The 13,671-nt window shown below is 39.4% G+C and overlaps 2 protein-coding genes across 2 annotated transcripts in view; both read right to left on the bottom strand.

Annotated features, from left to right (window-relative positions):
* The window catches only part of LOC134227859 (uncharacterized), a 185,920-nt gene that overhangs the window by 21,816 nt on the left and 150,433 nt on the right, over positions 1 to 13,671 (bottom strand). The window lies entirely within an intron of this gene.
* LOC134227968 (uncharacterized) lies at positions 9,126 to 10,835 on the bottom strand. Its single transcript, XM_062709682.1, has 4 exons — positions 10,419 to 10,835; positions 10,170 to 10,335; positions 9,605 to 10,115; positions 9,126 to 9,539 (listed from the first exon to the last, which is right to left on the bottom strand). Exons 1-4 carry the CDS (start codon positions 10,790 to 10,792, stop codon positions 9,358 to 9,360), a joined length of 1,233 nt encoding a protein of 410 aa, XP_062565666.1. The 5' UTR covers positions 10,793 to 10,835; the 3' UTR covers positions 9,126 to 9,357.

A 13,671-nucleotide genomic window follows, 5' to 3' on the forward strand; every position in this document is an offset into this window, starting at 1 on the left:
TGAAAAAGGCTGTTTGCTTCGGCTAAGTGCAAAAAGTAAGAAAACGATCTTTTCAAATAACCGCGAATTTCTAGTGATGGTATAAAAAAGACTGAATGTTCTGCGAGCGAATGCACTTTTCTTTTATACTAGGGGAACTTTTCCGATCTCCATCTCACTGTACATATATCCATCTCATCGCTAAACAAAGAAATACAGCACCAAATTCGTCGCTTCTTTTTGTCAACACGCGTGCTCACTGCTGAAAAAAATCAAAAAAATAATAAACAAACCAAATTCCTTTCCATTGCTTTGTTTTTGATGGGATGGAATTAGGAGCCATGAGATGAAGTGGCGAACCGTTCCCCTACTTAATTTTGAATCTTCTCTGCTTCCCAATTGGTGGGCCAATCAGCTAGTGTCTTGTATCCCGCTTCTTTGTCAGCCAAAGCGTCATCCTCATCAACGCGTTCGAGAAGGGCTTCTTCTTTTTTAAGCTTGTTGCTCGCTGCTGGCGTCTATTTCTTAACGGGACTTTTCGCTTGATACAGGCCAATAAGCCGGGCAAGCGAGCTTAGAATTGCAGTTCAGGTGGGAAGTAGGGTGTTCTTTTCTGAGACAACATTGTTAGTAGTAGAAGGAAGGAAACACCCGGACATGGGATTTCGGGTGATAAGATTTAGAATTCATAACATGGGACGATCATTCAGTCACGTTCGCTTTGTGTGCGGTCAGTATCAAACAATGTTTTTCTACATATTTGTTTATCAATGCCAATATTGCATTGATCAATGCATTGATATTTAACGTGTATTTGCTTATAATTTAGTTTTGGGTCGCGTGGATTTGGTGCAGAATGGATTTTCATGTCGCGCGGAAATGGCGTGGATTTGATTTTAGTCGGCGCGGAAAATATTTCAGGATCTCCGTAACAACCCTGCAATTTCTATCCCGAAGGGAATTGAAAGATTTGATATTGATCTCTATCATTGGCTCTCTGAAGAACCGTTTGTTTTTTGGACATACATGCTGCATCATGTGGCTTTTTTTCAGCCTGTCTCGGCTCATCACCGATGCCGGCCGGTCTCGGCTCGACTCTGCTGCTGCTGCTGGTATCTGCTCAGCATTGCTGCTTTGTCGGGTCTGTAGGGTGGACTGCTGCTGTACTGGCTAGGTTTCGGCTGATGATAGTGGCTTCGATGACTTCATTCCCTCCTAAAAGGTGTGAGTGCTGTTCAATCGATGATGCGGTTGCTTCGCTTGTCCCGATCAGAATGAAAGGAAAAAATCGCGTTGCGCTATTTTATGGCTTCTCGGCAGACCCAGCGGCTGCTCATTCGCTGGTGTCTGCACCAATGAGAACGTGGTAATGGAATGATGCAAAAATTATGCGGTACCCATATTTATAGGTTCCCTTGATCTCAATGTTTTTCATTGAAAACAGTTTCATGACTATTGAAACAAGTTTTTCGGGTCTTATCAAACATGGACATGAAAGGCATACTTGAAATCTGTCGATTGAGGGGCTTACCGCAGAAATTCGTCCACTGAGACGAACGCTATTAACGTTTAAAATCTTTCAACACAGCGTAACGCGGACGATTTGAATATTATGAAATGACACCCGGTATAGTAAAGAGAGACGTAAGTCCTACGTCAAAAAGGTGTGGGTAATATTTGTACTCTTTTTCCCACTCTTCAAATGATAGCGTTACTGATGACGTTACCGTCTATCTTATACAGCTGCAGTACCTTGAGAAGGTACTAGTGAGGTACTGAGTCGTATGCCTTTTTATAGTCGATATACGCCATGCTCAGGTTTCTTAGCTTGTGGGTGGCTTGCCCAACCACGACTGCATCAATGATGACATGACCCTTGCAGCCTCGTGTGTTGCGTCGACAACCTTTTTGTTCCTCGGTCATCAGGTTGTCATCAGAACGTCGCAATGGTTCTACACCCTCCTCGCTATTACCGATGACAGTACATACTCGAAAGGCACGTTATTGGTCTGTGCTTAGCTGGGTTCAAAGTGTTCCAATCTTTCGGTAGAAGATAAGTGACACCCCTAGTGTTGAATTCCGGTAGCTGCCCGGGGTTATCTAGTACCGTGTTGAAGCATTCCGCCATCCGCCCGTTGATCGTTGTGAGTTTTTATACCAGAAATTATGCACAAAATCGGATCCTGGTGCAGCCCAATTCCTCGTATACCGGGCAGCCTCATTTATGTCTTGGGCGGTCACGTTGATAGCGGTCATGTCTCCAATTCCACCACAATATCGCTCTTTTTCTGCCATCTACACCCCATCGCCGTTGTGTATGAAGGGGTTCTCCCATAGATTGGACCAAAACTGTGTGACTTCTCCAATCTCCGGAAGACCCTTGCCAAAGTCGGCTTTGTCGTTTCGGATGTGGTTGTAGAACTCCCTTTCGTTGATGTTGAACATTCGATTTTGCTCCTTCCTCTGCGAACATTCTCCATAACGTCGCAGTCGTTTAGCAAGAGCCGCTGTACATGGGTGTCGAGGATCTCAGTTATGTTCGCCTCAGTGAGATCACGGAGTTCTGTGGGTTTCACAAGTTCAGCAACATTCCGAACCAGCCTCGTTGATCGATTACCCTGCTTTTACTGTCTTCATCGACCAATCTTTGACCGCAGTGTGGCGATGTAGGTCTCCAGTCATCGCATCCACGCGGGTTTTTGTAGTTCGGGGCGTGCTCGTCCATTACTCACCTTGCGGGCGCGTTCGCAATCCCAACGTCATAACAGAACCCACTACAGTCGAATACACGATAAACTGCAGCTCCTACGGTTTCCAAGTACTGTGGAAAAATATCCTGGTTATGGATGCTTACTGCACTCGTCAACCGATAGGAGTACTGCAATTTGGGTATCCGATCCCGGAACATGGGGTCTGTCCCACGGAACTGTGTAACTGCTGTGCCCATATGATTGACTAGTTTTTTTGATTAAAAAAACTTGTTTATTGATCCATAATTGCGTACATCAGTTTATATTAATCCTAAAATAAATTTATAATTATTCAAACTTCTATCCTCTTCCCTTGTATTGCAGATATTTGGTTAACTTATTGATAGTTTCTATTCGATTTGTTTTACTTTAAAAAGTTAGTTCAGGAAATTTGAATGCATCATCAGTTTTGCCTCTAAGTTTTCTAGGATCTAATTTACAAATATTTGCCTGTGTATACTGCCACAATGCTTTAATTTTTGTACATTCGAATAACTTGTGATCCAGAGTCTCACTTACAGTGATGCATTCAGCACAATACGGAGAGGAGATTCTTTTTTGGCGATACAACATTTTCTTACATACTATCTTTTCATGAACAAAAAGGTAGCAGATTGATTTTTGAACTGATGGAAGATTTGACGTAGTAGCAACGGATCACGTATTGATTCATCTCCCTTGTCCACATGATCCGTTAACGTCGGCGGCCTGTTAACGTGAGTGATTGACGTCGATCAATCACAGCAGACTCTACGACACTACCCATAATTCCATTACCCATAATGCCATTACCCTGAAGGCCACTACCCCGAACGCCACAACCCCGAATGAGTCACTACCCCGAATGCCATTACCCTTAATGGGACACTACCCCGAATGAGCCAGTACCCCAAATTAGTCATTATTTCAAGTTAATACTTCATTTCAATGAAAAAAATGTTACTCAATAAAAGTTTATTGAAATTTCATATGAATGAACAATAATTGGAACTGAAACTGTTTTAATGCGGTATGGAACTAAGTATTCTTACTCCGTAAGATCCCGTTCCACTTCGTATGGTACTCTTCAGGATTCCTGAATGGCAGGAGGAGATTATGCAGCACGTTTTCATGCACAATGCAGAGAGTTGGAGGCAATTGCGGTCCACGTCAGCATGGCTACTAGAGCAACAAGGTAGAAGTTGTTCCTTGGTCGCTATAGTAAAAGCAACGGATTCTGGATGAAGCGTGGTCTAAATCTCAAAATCGACGAGGGGGTGAATGGGTGAGTAAGAGTGAGTGAGTAAGAGTGAGTGTGTGAGTGAGCGAGTAAGAGTAAACGAGTAAGAGTGAGTGAGTAAGAGTGAGCGAGAAAGAGAGAGCGAATGATTGAAAGTAAATGAATGAGTTAAAGTGGATGAGTGAGTAAGAGTGGTTAAGTGAGTAAAAGTTGGTGAATGAATGAGAGTGGGTGAATGAGTAATAATTAGTGAGACAGAGGAAGTGAGTGAGTGAGAGTTTGTGTATGAGAGTGAGAGAGAGGGAGATCTTGTTCGTCTTCGGGAAGTTGCGTTGACTTAAAGAAGGCATTATCTCGTTTCCCCTTCTATCGAGCAGAAGTTCCTTTTAAAAAGGCAGTATTTCCTCTGTGTGCCTTATCGACGTATAATCACGTTCATTAAAACCTGAGAGAGAGAAGCCAGCTCACTGACAGATCGTTTATTTACTATGTTTTCTTCTTCTTTATTTGTGTGGAAACCGAGGAAACTCAACAAATCAAAGTAACATTTCATAACGTCGGAAGTAACATTTTTCACTCCAATAAAAACTTGTTCGAATTAGCTGATTTTCATGGCTATACACTTCATAACGTGCAACAAACCCGATTTCTCATAATACGGGATCATTCACATGAATAATTACGGGTTCAATTCACTGTAGCAGATATAAGAAAAGTTGCGAACATAAAGCGCTAAATAAATAATTTTGGTTACGACCATTTGAAGTTGCATCGCAGTGTTTACTTTTTCGGTTCGCACTGACTGGATCGCGGTGACATTAGGATGAACGTAAATAAAGCGAGCTGTCTTCTCTCTCTCAGATTAAAACGTGGTATCATCTTCTCTGTCTGCCTTATACCGGGCAAACGCGTTGTTACGGTTCATTTTATCTTACATGTTAGTGACAAATGTTTGAGTGAAATTGTGTAATGTTCCATTCCTGAATGTTCTGTGTTTGGGCCTGAAGATAGGCAATTAAAATTATAAATAGAGAGATTCCCAGACACAGACTTTATATTACTTGTGTTACATGGCACAACATTATCGAGGTGCCCAAATAGGATCTGAATCCTAATATAAATCCAGCTATGAATACAGCAGTTGGTTGCTGTAGACAAAGAACTCGAAACGCCATGAAAACACATTTGCGGGATTTGACTGATGGACCAAAAATCTTATAAGGACACCTCGTCACATCTCGCAATGGGCAAAATATTGAACGTTTCTCTCAGGGCACAGAGAGAACGTCAGTTATTTTAATTTGTTGAATGTGTTTATTGTTTATTTTGTATATTTGTAAAACTTTTAATTGTAATATGGCTCCCCGACGAAAACCATGTAACTCAGGTGTTGAGGACAAGATTCTTCACTTACCTAGTTGTAAGTTAAGTAATTTTAAGCTCTGTCACCTTGAATGGTGTTTTTTTCCTGTTTTCTGGCATCTGTAAGTGATGCGTCAGGAACTATGTTTTGGTTACCGTCTTTTGTTATCGCTACCGTTACCGTTATGTTATCTTTTCTGTAACCTATAGCAATGCTCGAAGTTCCATCGTTGTATGGACTATTTGTTTGAGATTGCGTAATTTAAGTTAGATTAGGAAGTAATCGTCCTCCTCAACACCTTTCCTCCAATCAAATTGACGAAATTTTTGCGGATGTTTCTAGACCATCCACAAAAATTTCGTTCCCGTTGGTTGAAGGTTGTGTTACGGTTCATTTTATCTTACATGTTAGTGACAAATGTTTGAGTGAAATTGTGTAATGTTCCATTCCTGAATGTTCTGTGTTTGGGCCTGAAGATAGGCAATTAAAATTATAAATAGAGAGATTCCCAGACACAGACTTTATATTACTTGTGTTACATGGCACAACATTATCGAGGTGCCCAAATAGGATCTGAATCCTAATATAAATCCAGCTATGAATACAGCAGTTGGTTGCTGTAGACAAAGAACTCGAAACGCAATGAAAACACATTTGCGGGATTTGACTGATGGACCAAAAATCTTATAAGGAAACCTCGTCACATCTCGCAATGGGCAAAATATTGAACGTTTCTCTCAGGGCACAGAGAGAACGTCAGTTATTTTAATTTGTTGAATGTGTTTATTGTTTATTTTGTATATTTGTAAAACTTTTAATTGTAATATGGCTCCCCGACGAAAACCATGTAACTCAGGTGTTGAGGACAAGATTCTTCACTTACCTAGTTGTAAGTTAAGTAATTTTAAGCTCTGTCACCTTGAATGGTGTTTTTTTCCTGTTTTCTGGCATCTGTAAGTGATGCGTCAGGAACTATGTTTTGGTTACCGTCTTTTGTTATCGCTACCGTTACCGTTATGTTATCTTTTCTGTAACCTATAGCAATGCTCGAAGTTCCATCGTTGTATGGACTATTTGTTTGAGATTGCGTAATTTAAGTTAGATTAGGAAGTAATCGTCCTCCTCAACACCTTTCCTCCAATCAAATTGACGAAATTTTTGTGGATGCTTCTAGACCATCCACAAAAATTTCGTTCCCGTTGGTTGAAGGTTGTGTTACGGTTAATTTTATCTTATATGTTTGTTAGTGACAAATGTTTAAGTGGATTTGTGTATGTTCTATTCCTTAATGTTCTGTGTTTGGGCCTGAAGATAGGCAATTAATATTATAATTCGAGGAATTTCCAGATACAGACTTTATATTGCTGGTGCCACATGGCACAAAATTATTCTAGGTGCCCAAATAGGATCTGAATCCTACACGAAATAGAGCTATGTATACAACGGGCTGTTGTAGACAAAATGCAAAACGCAATGAAAACACATTAGCGGGATTTGACTGATGGACCAAAATCTTATAAGGAAACCTCGTCATATCTCGCAATGGGTAACACATTGGACGTTTCTCTCGGGGCACAGAGAGATCGTCAGTTATTTTAATTTGTTGAATGTGTTTATTGTTTATTTTTGTATGTTTGTAAAATTTTTATTGTAATAGCGTCCCTTTAAACAAGGCATAATTTCCTCTGTGTCTTATACCGGGAAAACGCGTCCATTTAAAGAAGGCATCATCTCCTCTGTCTGCCTTATACCGGGCAAACGCGTTCATTTAAACGAGGAATAATTTCCACTGTATGCCTTATACCGGGCAAACCCATCCATTTGAAGAAGGCGTCATCTCCTCTGTCTGTCTTATACCAGGCAAACGCGTTCGTTTAAACAAGGCATTATTTCCTCGGTGTGCCTTATACAGGGCAAACCCATCCATTTAAAGAAGGCATCATCTTTTCTGTCTGCCTTATGCCGGGCAAACACGTCCATTTAAAGAAGTCATCATCTCCCCTTTCTGCCTTATACCGGGCAAACGCGTTTATTAAAAAAGGTCATATTTACCCTGTATGCCTTATACCGGGCAAACTTGTTCATTAAAACAAGGCATCATCTCCTCTGTTCGGCTTATACCGGGAAAACGCGTTCTGTTGGAAAAAAAAGGATTTCTTACTCCATTTCGTAGAATAGTACTTTTCCAGGTCATAATGAAAGGAATTACAGTTAAAGCTAATTAGAAGAAAAATCAAAACCGTTGGTTAAACTGGTTGGTTAAAAAATGTTGCGATTCATCGATATCTGTTGGTGTTAAACATAAAAATAGAATACTATAGATTCTAAATGTTTTCGGGGTAATTGCCTTTCGGGGTAATGGATTTCGGGGTAGTGTCCCATTCGGGGTAATGACTTTCGGGGCACTGTACCATTCGAGGTAGTGGCCTTCGGGGTAATGGCATTCGGGGTACTGGGATTCGGGGTACTGGGGTGGAGCCATCACAGCAACATCCGCAGGTGCAGCATTGCCTTGGTGATTTCTTCTGCTGCCGTTTCTGTTTTGCCTTGTCGGTACGGGCTGAGCCCGATGACATGACTAGAGGGTCGCTGTTGCACCTCTCCTTTCTCTAGCTGCTGGCCGCTCGCTCTGTTCCCCGTCCCAGGACCCGCTCCAGTAGGGGCTGCCTCCTCGGGCAATCGCATGGGTGGTATTCTTCTTCAGCGTAACTCCAAATCTGGGTATGCTTTCATTCCCGGAAGCAACGGGTTTTGTAAAGTTATTTAATTCTTTACAGTGCTAAATAGCAAGGTTCAAGCACCAGTGCTCGCCCGAGAGGGGTTTTTCATTGGTGCTTAGGAACTGGGCCTTCAGCTCCCACCTGCTCGAAATGGTGATTTTTCATTGACGCCCAGGGTATTCACCTGAGCTCTCAGCTACTTATTTAATAAAAAGAGCTGGTTATTCGGATTTGTGCTCAATGCATAATAAAAAGGATACAAGAAAAGTTACAAATATACCTTATAGGTGGATAGGTAGTAATACTCACATAATTTAATATTACTCATTTATCATTTAATATCTACAATGATATGGAAATGCTAATATCATCTTCCAAATTTGGACGTACATGTTCATGATAGAATTAGAGGCGAAAGTATAGAATTGATCGTTTGTGATGTCACACAGTTATTTAATTGCTAAAAATATCGGCCGGTAGTTTAAAGTCATGATTAAACAATACCATTAGTATGGTGCCGCAAATGGTTTCGATTCCAATTTTTTTTTGTGTCAGGCGAATTCGTTGATAATTCTGCTTCACCTTTCTAGAACATTGTTACCATTAAAAACGGCAGCCATAGTACCCACTTACCCCGTATTTTCACTTGCCCCGGGGTACCTTAAGTGTCGGAGACCCATAGTGTTATATACCAATCGACTCAGCTCAACGAGCTGGTCAAATGTCTGTCCATCCGTGTGTATGTGTGTGCACAAAAGCTAAGAAAAACATTAGCCAACTTGTTATATAGTAATCCTTAACCGATTTTCTCATAACAAGTTTGATTCGAACGGTGGTAAAGCCTAGTTGATCACTATTTTATTTGATAACGATCGACCGTTGCGTTTAAAAGTTATTAAGAAAATGTTACATCGAACTGTATTAACTTTCTATAAGGTTGGTGTCCTGGCTAAATGCGAGAAAGGCAGTATCACTACTCGGTGGAATAAGTTGTGTTTTTTTTTAATCTAATTTTTTTAACAAAATTAGGCTATTAATAGTAATTTTAGTACGCAATCAGCGATTGGAAAACGTTTGAAAAAAATGCAGTTACGCACGTTGTTTGTGGCTTATATGGGCCTTTTATTCAATGTTTTATTCTATCTTATTCAATATTAATGGCTTAGACATATGCGAATTGCGATTTTGTTATTGCAGCATTTTTTTTTTTGCTAAATATTGTTTTCAATGGAATTTAAGTAAGAAGGTTTAAGTGTTGTTCCGGATTCTGTTCTGCTTATGTCGTACAAAATATCAGAATATAGAAAACTTACTGGATGCCATAGTTTATTGTGGATCCATTATTCCTCGATGCAACAGCGATGCCAATTCAGCACGGATGAGGCTCTGGAATTTTTCATTATAGTAACACGGTTTAACATCAAGCTCTTCAGCTTCACATTTATCTATGGTTGGTTCTGTCAGCTCGGTATGTTTGCACCACTCCATAATAGCGGATTGCATTAGTTCTGTAAAAAAGAATAATAATATAAAGATAAATTTTCTTTCAATTCGATAGAAAATTGAGCCTTACCGATGAAGCCCTTTCGTAGAATTTCTATTTGCAAATCGACAAGGCTTGGAATTTTTCCCAAAAACCCAATTTTGTTTAATATCATAGAAAAGTGTTGATGATACTCGTAAATAAACTCGTTCCTATGCGCCGTTTTTGTTCCATTGTCTACGATGCAGTCTATCATTGACAACACGTCGATAGCAGGCGAACCCCAGTGGCAGTTCTGATAGTCAAGCATCAAAGAATCGACGATACGACCTTCTGAATTTCTTATGTGCATCAAATTTTTCCAATGGAAATCGGCATGGTTCAGCACATTGTACCCTACCGTTGCGGGATTTACTGCGTAGACTTGTCGCCAATGCTTCTCGAAAGAACTTTTAAGTTTCTTCAATTTGTCGATGTATAAGTCGATTCCTGGCCACTTTTTAATTCCATTGAAAAAGTCGTCGAATCCTCTGTCATAAATGGCTAGTATTGGTCCGCTATTCACGAATTCAGTTAAACTGAAGTCTGTTAGATCAACATTCTGAAAAAAAAAAATTTTAACAGCGAGTATATAATGTTGAGCATGCCTAATTACTGTCTGTTGAAGATAGTAGGACGTAGCGTGGAACTTTGCTATGTTTCGCACAGTGAAGAGCGCTTCTTCGAAACTTTGAACGCATTCGTCACCAGTTTTCCATCCTTTGGGTGACAAATCCTCCAACACAAGTAGAACTGTAGGCTCCATGGAAATATTTATTAGCCTAAGTAAATTTGAAATGTTAAGTAAGTCATTGCTAGAATACTCATATGCTAGTTTTCTGGTGATGATTATGAAGGTGATTACCTTGGAATTTCCAGATGTTCACCAACATCTTCTAACAATTTTGCCATTGCTGGCAAAACTTCACTGTACATTCTGATTTCCGTTTTGAACAGGTCACTATCCTTCGTGATTTCTTTCCTGAATCCCTCAGCTGTCGGCTTGGCTTTGATTATTAGACTAATCGCTTGCTCTTCCGGTAGGCGATTTGACCGATACCGCACTGTTGTACGTAACATAATACTGCCAAAGTGAGCACTTTCACCAGTAGGTTGTAGTTTACCGACTTCGATTATTGCTATGGATGGATCATTTTCAGAATTTTGTAGCGCTTTTTCGAAAAAAATATCGTCGAGCCAAGCGAGCGCGTTTAACTCTTCGGCATCGTATCCGGCCATGGTGAACGTTGTTAGTTGTACGGTGAGAAGCACAGAACTGAATGCCGGCTGTGAAGCAGTGTGGTCTTAGACGATTATTTAGCTGTGCAATGGGAGAGTGATGGTCTCTCGAGAGTGAATGTAGCAAATTAAGGTGACAAGGGATAGGTACCACGCTCTCTATTTTTTAATATGGAGAAGTACTCCTGCATTTTTAAAGGTTTAACTTTCACTGGCTTTTAATTTTTCGAAACAGAAAATTTAATAACGCATGATATGAGCACGATATTTGACGAACTTTAAAAATAATAGCAATCATAGTAATAGCTAAATTTATTGCCTGCAAAACACAAGGTGGAATAGCAGAAGGCCGTAATAGCAACTGATTTAGATCCGTTTCATAATCATCTTAACATACTCGCCTATCATTATTTTTGGACAACAAAGATGAGAATGTAGGGTTACTGCTTCTTGATTTTATAACATGTATCCATACATATAAATAACACTCGATGCTAGCAACAAAAAACGACACAGATTGAGCCGAAATCGCCTTTTTTACGAATGTTATCTACATATATATTTAGGAGCATGATAATAATATTGGAACAGATACCCTGTATTTTGTTAAAAAATATGTACCTTACGAATTCCACACATTATTTATTTATTTATTTCTCAGACTATGGACGAAGTGACTTGTGCAGTAAATAAAACTCTTCCTAATTCAACTCGGTCCATGGCTGCACGTCGCAAATCGTCCTCCACCTGATCGATCCACCTTGCCCTCGCCTTCTTGTTCCCTTCGGATCGTTGTCGAGAACCATTTTCATCGGATTACTGTCCAACATTCTGGCTACGTGGCCGGCCCACCACATTCTTCCGATTTTCGCGGTGTGAACGATGGATGGTTCTTCCAACAGCTAGTTTACATATACACAGCCAGTTCATGAAAGGATCTTGGAAAGTGATAGATTCTACTACATCTATTACTTTTTTTTTGTCAATATTTATGTTTGAAGCACATCATAAATGTTGTTCAAACATAAAAGCGGCCAGGCCTACTGTGCAGGTACACTTGGAGATTACCACTGCACTGTGGTCCAGGATACAGATTTACGCGGAAAGACGCATTTTACGCCAAAACTATATTTTTTAGAAAAAACTGTTGTTCTACAAAATTGTTCGAAACAGTTAGGCCATCATTATGGTGCAACCAAAAAATAGGGTGGCCCCCCAAGTAACAATTTCCATGCTTCTTCGATTTATTTAATTCTTATAGATGATTTATAATAGTAATCACCATAACTAGCTGCTTAGTTTTATTGTCACTCTTATTGCTATCAATAAACCTCCTATAAATATGCTGAAAAGGCTTCAAACGTCAAACGCCTATTGACTTTATGAGCAGCTCTGCGGTTATGATGAAGAGCGTAATAAATCCTATTTTCAAAGCTCGATTAAAGCCAAAATTTATGGTCGTAATGTGGTCAAATGAATAACCCTAATAAGCATATTTGCATTGCAAAGAGTTTATAACGGTGTTTAATAAGAGCAACATTTTTCTGATCGAATTCTCTGATGGCCATATTGGAAACGGAGAAGCATTTTCAAGTCTGTGAAATTTTTCACTGAAATTCATAACTAGAAGATGTTTTCATCGCGTAAAATACTTTTTTTTTGGTAATTGACTTTCGTTACAAATACATTGAGATGGATTATCGACAAAATCAGCGGTGATTTTTGTTTTAGATTTCTCGAAAAAGTCGTCTTCAGGTGACTTTTAGAGCTCAAAAAAAAAATACAACTTTTCGTAACAACTTGCAATACGATGATAATGATAAAACTTATAAAAAGTGTTAAAGCTGAAGATTTTTTATTTTTCATTTTTTACAGATGTCACCTTCTGAAGACTTTTGAGGCTTTTCAAAACTCGTGTTTTGCTATAAGAATATCGTCTGTATCTTCTTCCGTTGTTGAGTTATATCAATTTATTTTAAAAAAAACAATATTTTAGTAAAATTGGTAAAACTTGAAAAAAAATAACATATCCCCAATTTGTTGACACAATAAGGAATATGAACTTCTCTTTCAAATGCAGTGTAAACATATTTTTTTAGTCTGCCCTAACCGGAGATATCAACTTATGAAAAAAAAATGTAATTTTGACAGAAAAATGATTATAACTTTTGATAGGAAAAGATATTGAGCATATTTACCCATCAAAAGTTGCATTTTTTTGAGCTCTAAAAGTCACCTGAAGACGACTTTTTCGAGAAATCTAAATCAAAAAAAGTAGATCAAAAATACTGTTTTTTTAGGTACACCCTAATCCAATTAAGTAAAATTGCTCTAAATCAGCCAACTTAAGAGCTACAGAAAAGGTTTTTTAGCAAAATTGATTGGAATAAGCTGCGCTACAGCTTTGTAGAAGATAACATGTCAATATTCCAAGAAATAAAAAAAATCAATTTTTTTATATGATGGGCAACTCTATTTTTTGGTTGCACCATAATGATGACCTTACTATTTCGATCAATTTTGTAGAACAACAGTTTTTTCTAAAAAATATGGTTCTGGCGTAAAATGCATCTTTCCGCGTAAATCTATATCCTGGGCCATAGTGCACTGCAGACAGAATCATAAATCGAGTCAGCGTTGTCGGAAGAGAATAAGCTCGATGGGGCCCCTCTTGAAGGCCTGCCGGAATACAGTTAAAGCAGCCATTAACGACGCGACGGAGAACAACGTCGGATATGTGGGACGAAGTCGACGGAACGATTGGTTCGACGAAGAGTGCAGACAGATTTTGGAGGAGAAGGACGCAGCGCGGGCGGTCGCGGTGCTGCAAGGGACCCGGCAGTAAGGATATGCGATAACACATTTTTTCCTGACGAAAC

Source organism: Armigeres subalbatus, chromosome 3, assembly GCF_024139115.2.
Source record: "Armigeres subalbatus isolate Guangzhou_Male chromosome 3, GZ_Asu_2, whole genome shotgun sequence".
Classification (NCBI taxonomy): domain Eukaryota; kingdom Metazoa; phylum Arthropoda; class Insecta; order Diptera; family Culicidae; genus Armigeres; species Armigeres subalbatus.

What these genes read in the sequence shown, in the direction of transcription:
- LOC134227968 (XM_062709682.1), bottom strand. Translation starts at nt 10,792, where the DNA reads ATGGCCGGATACGATGCCGAAGAGTTAAACGCGCTCGCTTGGCTCGAC. An exon ending in GAACATCTGGAAATTCCAAG is followed by an intron (nt 10,336 to 10,418) that starts GTAATCACCTTC and finishes AAATTTACTTAG; the next exon opens with GCTAATAAATATTTCCATGG. An exon ending in CCTACTATCTTCAACAGACA is followed by an intron (nt 10,116 to 10,169) that starts GTAATTAGGCAT and finishes TTTTTTTTTCAG; the next exon opens with AATGTTGATCTAACAGACTT.